Source organism: Papaver somniferum, unplaced genomic scaffold (genome assembly GCF_003573695.1).
Source record: "Papaver somniferum cultivar HN1 unplaced genomic scaffold, ASM357369v1 unplaced-scaffold_98, whole genome shotgun sequence".
Classification (NCBI taxonomy): Eukaryota; Viridiplantae; Streptophyta; class Magnoliopsida; order Ranunculales; family Papaveraceae; genus Papaver; species Papaver somniferum.
The window spans coordinates 363,951-371,958 of NW_020652970.1; the positions used below are offsets into that span (position 1 = coordinate 363,951).

The following is an 8,008-nucleotide window of genomic DNA, read 5'->3' on the forward strand; positions in this document are numbered from 1 at the left end:
AGGGAAGATAATCCCATGATCGAAACATAAGTAAGTTAAGAATCTTTTAATTAAAGGTTATTAATTTCATATTATATGGAAATTTCAGAATTATTAATGTGCATTTACTAATTATGTAACACCCCGAGTTCCGGACCAGGTTCAAACCTGTGTGGAGATCCGAACTCGAAGCGTTATGTCATGGTCTTCACTACAATTGGATCATCAGTGATAGTGGGGGTTTCTAAGGGAATAGATAAATTGGGGTAGATATAAGGTTATAGAGGATTAGAATAAGAAATAGACGAATTAGGGGATGGTAATAAGAAGACATTGTAGAGGAGAAGTTGCAGAAGGATTTAGTGAAGAAGATGAAGCTCTACATATTCATTAGCTACCCGACCGAATACAAATCATCTGGCTAATATAGCCGAGTTACAACTCTCAATATTCAAGTACCTAAACCACCCTCCAGATACAATAAACTACCTCACATATCCTAGCCCATGTACATGAAAAATACCCACTCCTTCAAATCATCCTTATCCTCAAGGATGAGAACTGAGCCTTAACCACAGCAAGTACATGACATGCCCAGTAACGCCCATTAGGAGATAATGAAACAATGAACACTAGTTTTCCTTGTAGGGCCCAGAACATTAGAAATCCAAGCCCACTATCATCAGAATCCACGTCAGTTGAGGCAAGAATGGGTATCTTCACGTTTTCTTCTTTTTGATTAGTATACATATAGAGTTGTATACCCAGAGAGACCCCCACTTCTAATACAGAAAACTCCTCTTTCCTGGAAAAGATAACTTTTTCTTTGCTGATATGAAGCTCAAGTTTCTTACCTTCCTCCACAGAGAAGGCTTTCGGCTGCTGGAAGCTAATTGTCACAAGGTTCACCAAGTTCAAATCCAAAACATTGTCAGCACCAGTTAAACTCATTCACAAGAATGTAATGACAAGTACTACTGAAGCACGAGCTAACATTTCCCACTGCTATGGCCATCAACACCTGAACAGTAGATGAGTATAATAACCTCCAACTGAGTCTTTAATATACTGACCAGCTCACTTCATTTACGACCATCTTCAGCCTTGTCTCGCAACCACAAAGCTATTACTCGTCTATCATAAGGAAAGATTTGTCGAGTAGTGACCATAATGATAATATCACACACGATATAGTTCATAATTGCTATTGTTTCTTTCAACAATTCTCTTGACATGCTCTTACCTCTCTTGAACACAACCAGCGTTTCCATGATTCTCACTAGTCTTTCGCTGAATACCTCCCTTCTGTCACCCCTCTTGAGCTTTAAGAGTCTCAAATAAATGTCAGCAACTAAGAAAAGCACTACATCAGGACATACATGGATCCAAGGAACACCATCTTCTAGTTTATACACTGTAATCACCTGTGAATACCAAGATGGATGATAAATTTTCCTACGGAACTCAGCTAACCAACCTTCATTAGCGGCAGAAAACCCGAAAATGTAATGTAAGGGGAATGTAGGTTCTTGGTGTATCCCCTGTTGAAGTAGCAAAAAAGCACCACCACCAGTAAAACACCAGCTACGACAACTAGGCACTTGACTGAGTATTTGTAGTTCCTTGATATATTATTTTCCTTTGTCGTAAGTAGTCTCAAAATAATACAGAGATCATGAACTTGCTGCAAAGTTTCATCAAACAACTCGCAAGTCTCTGAGCTGCCACCATTCGTCACACACAAAAATACACTCCCGTTGTACTCAACTATCAATTTTGACCCCTTGAAAACAATTATACAAGGATCAAGAGTATCTACGCAGAAGTTAGTGCTCCTTATGATCAGCTCCAGCAACCTGCCTCTATCAAATACTCTTCCATCAATATCCTGGTTACAACAGAGGCACCTTCCACCATTCAAACTGCGCATTGCGCCCTCAGACATTTCAAGTAAACAATATCCCAGCTGCAGTTTAAGATACCCTTTGTTACCACTGAAACTCTTTTTACATTTATAAAACATTTGATCAATAAGCTCATGAGTGTTGTCTTCAGCTGTAGATATTGTACCACTACCTGTGACAACCGGAAAAAACCAATAAACATTCATATTTGTGCAATCCTGTAGGTTTCGAATTGATTTCCAATTTTCTGCAATAAACTTTTTTGAACCTCTTTCCTATGAGCTGCAAAACTGATATTTTCAACCAACCATTGATCAAACAATTTCTGCACAATTACATATACGGTTTCCCTTGTGACATGAGATAAAATTTCAGTCCTAAGAAGAATACCAGGATGCAATATTGTTTCACAGAACTCGCAATCATTACCATTGGTACTACTTATAACACACAAACACATATACGAATACAGAAGCAAGGTTATAAAATGATATATGTGTCCAGAATTCAGCTCAGGAACAAAATTTGTATAGCAATTATGCCTTAATATCAACTCATTAAGGATCATCAAACACCAAATTACATGCAGGTAGAGTTTAAAACTACTTTCCATATAATATAAATACCTCTCAATAGCTTCCATATCCTTGCCACGATCGAATAATGTTCTAGCACAATCAAGGCTACAGAAAACAACACACTTAACACTTGACAATTCGTTGTTGGTGACAGTGAACACCTTTGAGTTGTTAAGCTGTTCATAAACAAAATTCCCAGTATACTCATTCATCCGGGATGACCCCATAAGAAAACACACACCAGAAGTAAGAGTATTTAAGAAGACTTTAGAACTATTCCCAATCGATTCTAGCCGTCTTCCCCGATCAAATACCCTTCCAGGAATCAATGTGTTACAATCTTCACTATCTCCTTGAGATGTTTTCACAGGTACTACAGCTTCACTAATTGCATAACTAGTTGCATTCAAAAGAACCAGATGATAATTATTACTTCCAATGTAGTTAAGTAATCTTTGAAATGAATCTGAACTTGTTGCAACTAACATCTTCAAATAGGAGTTGCGCAAACTGGTCTTACACACTTTACCTCGATCGAACAATATACAACCATAATCAAAATTAAGTAAAACAACAAACAAAACCTAAGAATTCACACTTGGCAGTTTTAAACAATACCCACTGGAAGAATTTAACTCCAAACAATGTCATCGAACTCTCTTCCTCTATCAAATATCATTCGAGTAGAATTAACACTAGATGAAACATTACCAATAGAAGCAGTTTGAGTTAATTGAGCAAAGGAGTACAACCTGATAAAATTGAAGAAGTATGATGGTATTTGTTGTAGGTAATTATCTGTAATGAACTTCCACCCTTCAAACTGTCTAAATGCACCATTAGAATTATGATTCTGTATGTTGCAGTCCCTCACACAACTGTTTGTACCTTAATAATCCATATCAACATTGAAAAACTTATGTTCAGAATTGAACGGTTTTCCCTCTTGATAATCCAGAAAATTCGATTTCTCCTTGTGTTCCTGAACTTCATTAGTAACACTAGGTTCATCGGTTACAGGGGAATCAGATTTATAACTGGATTGAAAATTACCTTCGACTGAACTTAAATCACCTGAATCAAGTGAAATTGATTTCGAATTGAAAACAATTTCATCCTCCATCATCTTCGATTCATCAAACCTGTGAGAACGGTTTATTGTTGGAAAGGAACCTAAAACTTCATCTGGTACTGGTGGAATTGAAGATTGTTGAGTGAAATTACTAGCTGAATTTAGATCAACAAGAACTCCTTCAATTTTTTCATCGATTACTTTCTCAACATCAGTTTATACCTGCGAGTCAATAGCTACGCCACTGATTTCATCGTCGAAACTTGGTGTTGGTCTGCCCTGATGATTGCTATTCCATATAGCCCAGAATGATTCAGTAAAATCGTCACAAAAAGATTTAATAAACTCCGATCTGTTGTGCTTGTCCATCAATAACTTTTGAAGACAATCTTGTTTTACTGAAATTAATGCTTATACTCGTGAAACTTTAGATGTTGCAGCGGCCATGGTAGCGGTCGGAGAATCGACTGCTCTGATACCACTTGTAGTGGTCTTCACTACAATTGGATCATCAGTGATAGTTGGGTTTTCTAAGGGAAGATATAAATCGGGGTAGATAGAAGGATATAGAGGATTAGAGTAAGAAATAGACGAATTAGGGGGATAATAATACGAAGACATTGTAGAGGAGAAGTTGCAGAAGGATTTAGTGAAGAATATGAAGTTCTACATATTCATTAGCTACCCGACCAAATACAACTCGTCTGGCTAATATAGCCGAGTTACAACTCTCAATATTCAAGTACCTAAACTACCCTCCAGATACAATAAACTACCTCACATATCCTAGCCCAGGTACATGACACGTTACGGGTCAGAAAGAGACTTATGCATATTTTTTTTGTTGTTAATTTACTTTTGCACAAAACATAGTTGAGGTTTTATATGACAAAAATTGAAGCATATAAATCCACAAATTATCTTTAGCAACATTTTCAACCAAACATATTATTTCAAACTACATTTCAATCAATACAATAAAACAATTCAATCACTTCCTAGCTTTCCTTGCGCCACTCTGATTAATCTGTAAGGATGTCAATTGGGGTGAGATGACAGCTCAATAGAATGCACCCCATTCTCTAAAGATGTGCAAACATAATCATTTTATCAAGAAATAACATACAACGAGAAAGATAGTGGAACTTTAACGAATATATATTTAACCAATTACCCCACAAGTATTATTTTCACTAAATCATCTAATTCATTTGTTCAACCGTGAATTCAAAATACCACTATTGTTTCTAAAAAAATAATTTTAATTGAGAATTCAAATAAGACTTCACAATATTATATCAATAAATCATCCAATTTATATACTCAATTATGAGTTCACAATTTAATATTTTCATAACAAGTCATGAGTTTACAATATCAAATACTTGTCAACAAATCATTCATCAATGATTAAACCTTGGTTCGTACACCACCTATCGTTTATCGGCACAAACAACCGCCATCGATGGTCGGGAAACACAAGTTCCCATGGGGATCATTACCCATTTTACTCTCGGGGATCATTACCCACCGTTAGCATGGAATCATATGCCATCTAACGGAAAAATGTGAACTCATTTTATTCTTAAAATTATTTTATAAACAATACAAACAACCATGGCTTAACATATGACACACAACATGAGTTTCTTTCAAGCATTTATGCAAACAAGTTAACTCCATCCATATTACATTTTACACGTCAAGGTGAATATTCATCCGACCTTCCTAAAATTTCAGGAGAACCTACACAACACAATAAACAACAACTTATACAAATTTCACATAATACTAACGGTTCAAACAAAACTTATTGAACTAAAATGACATTTTTAAAACTTGGCAGATTACATGTCATTACCAAAAAATTCATGATAAATTCATATTAACCTGGAATTGAGCAAACCCAAGTCACAATGAAAGATATCACAAATATCTACGACTTTTGTCAATACTATAAATTATTATAAAATCGTTAAGATTTCCTAAACACACCAAAACCACAGCAAAGAGAAACTAGCCAGAAATTCAGAAATCTTTATCGAAACTAAAAGAAATATTCAGCGGTCAATTTACGGTGGATTATTCTTAAATTTTAACCGTAAAACCTGATCATGTTAGATATCACAAGAACCAGCTTCATCAATCGGATGCATAAAATTACGCAGTTAAATTTCAGAAGCCTAACTATACAAAATCATACAAGGAAACACACAAGGACAAACACCAAAAGAGAAAGGGATTAAACATTCTACCTCTCAATTGCTACAAACTCCTTTTGATTTTTTCTTTATCATTCTTCTTTAAAAATCTCTATCTCCATCTCTTTCTAATTCTCATATCCTTATGTTTTCTAACTTTATAAAATTTCTTTTCTAAACTATTTTATTTATCATTTCATTTTCCTTTAAGTTTATTTATTATTGATTATTGTGGGAATCGGATAAATAGCCCTATTATGCATGGACTTCACAAATACCTCTATCAATAATAATTATACCCTACCTTCTAAAAAGGAAATTAATTTAATTGTCAATACCAAATTTACCCTTCACATAATCTCATCTCATCGAATGAAACCATCGTTTCATTTTTATTTTCAAATTCAGATCTAAGTTTTCTCTCTTCTCTTCCTCTTCCCCAAACAGCCACCACTTCTACGTCGTCACCACCACCGTTCCAACACCACCTCCATTTACGCAACCACCTACCATCATCACCATGACCACCATCTCCTAAACAATTGATTTAGATCGACTTTCTGGTGATTAATCAACGAGAAACTAATCTCTAAATCCCAATCTCGAAAATCAGAAACGTTAGATTCATTTCGATTTTTACTGGATTTGGCTTGATAAACCTAAAATAAATGATATTGGTGTTAGTTGCTAAAGATTCTCTGTATCGATTGGGAAGAGAGACGATAAAAGTATTCATTAATAATTGGAACTAAAGAATCATTCGTGTAAAACGAATAGAAAGGTAAGTTCGATCTCTTATTTGTCATTCTAATTCATTACTTGGTTGATGTATTGAACTTTCACATAAACTCTCTTGTTACAAATTTAATTTCGACCGTGCTATGTTTGTCTTGAGTTTCTGATACGAGGAATGATTGTCAATTGATTGCGTTTACTCTTTTAGATTGATGAATATTTCTTTGGTGCTTTTAAATCGGTAGTTGACTATAGGGCTGGTAGTGTGAATATTGTTGTGGTGATGGTGGTGGCATGTGTTATTGCATAGGTGGCGGTGGTAGTTGTGTTTGCATTAGTGGTGGTGGATGTTGCACCAATGTTGTTAGTTCCAGTTTGTGGTTGTGGTGGTGTGGATGATGTTTCTGTGGAGGTGATGGTGGTGGATTTTACTGTGGTGGTGAGGGTGGTAATTGAGATGACACTAGTATTTGTGTTGGTGTTTTTGCTCCAATGCTAAAATTGTCAAAATGATAAAATGCATGGCATGATTATATATGTATGATGCGTTGGCTTGCTAAGAAAACACATTAGATTTCAAACAGTTATCATGTCTCTAGCTAAGAGATACCAGGCTTGCATATTTCACTATGAAAAAGGATAATGCTTAATGCAGATATGCATCATTGTCCATTGCGTTGAGGTACTCTCACGGATCTCACCCAACCCTACTTTTGTAATCACCTCTCCTCAAGTATTTATTTCTTTATAATTATAAAAGTGGGTCTCTTTCTCAGCCTTTGTGTGTCCACATTTCTGGTTCTTAGCCTAATTTTTTAGGTGAACTAGGAGGAGGAGAAACAAAGGGTGTTTCTTTATATATAGTGTGTTTGATTTTCTTCCTCAATTTGTTTTCTTACAAGTAAGTGTTCACATATTCTTTTTTTCTTTTAATTTTTTGAATCAGGGGCGGCATAACATCATGGATTGGAAAATGGTTTTATATGGGAATAGTGGTGGGGACTCAAAAACCCCTTTTGAACTGATTCAAAGGCATTATGATAATCTCTAATATGTATATTCTCAGTTGATATTTAAGGTGTTGTTCCAATTTTTGGAGCTTGTTACATACAATATATATTTCTCTGTCTGTATCTCCGTTTACTCTCCTCGACATCCTGATCGCCGGTAGATATTTTCTCTTGTTTTAGGAGGCCCCAATCAAGGTAGTGAAAATTTAGACGACAATTGAATTTGTAGCTATAAAACAATGGAGTATGATTTTGTTATTTCACACATTTTTGCGTCTTTCAAGTTTCAATGGTTCATTTTTCTTTTATTGGATTTGCCGACAAGTCTGTAGACTGCAGTGCGTCACTGATTTATCTTGTAGGAGAACCCTTGTTCTTTGTACTGGCAAGTTTTGATCCATTGTTTAAGTTGGACAAGCTCTGTTCATATAGAGTTCTCAGTTTAAGAGATTTGTGGTTTGTTTTGTATTGTGCTTTTTTTTCCCTTATGTCTTCTATTTAAAATATATAGTTGAGTTAGCTAGTTGTG

At 35.4% G+C, this 8,008-nt stretch overlaps 1 protein-coding gene across 1 annotated transcript; it reads right to left on the reverse strand.

Annotated features, from left to right (window-relative positions):
* Nucleotides 1-337: 337 nt before the first annotated feature.
* Nucleotides 338-4,198, reverse strand: LOC113346190. The gene is made up of 2 exons (XM_026589763.1): nucleotides 2,510-4,198; nucleotides 338-2,055 (listed from the first exon to the last, which is right to left on the reverse strand). Exons 1-2 carry the CDS (start codon nucleotides 2,947-2,949, stop codon nucleotides 2,052-2,054), a joined length of 444 nt encoding a protein of 147 aa, XP_026445548.1. The 5' UTR covers nucleotides 2,950-4,198; the 3' UTR covers nucleotides 338-2,051.
* Between the last annotated feature and the right edge of the window lie 3,810 nt (nucleotides 4,199-8,008).

What these genes read in the sequence shown, in the direction of transcription:
- LOC113346190 (XM_026589763.1), bottom strand. Translation starts at nt 2,949, where the DNA reads ATGTTAGTTGCAACAAGTTCAGATTCATTTCAAAGATTACTTAACTAC.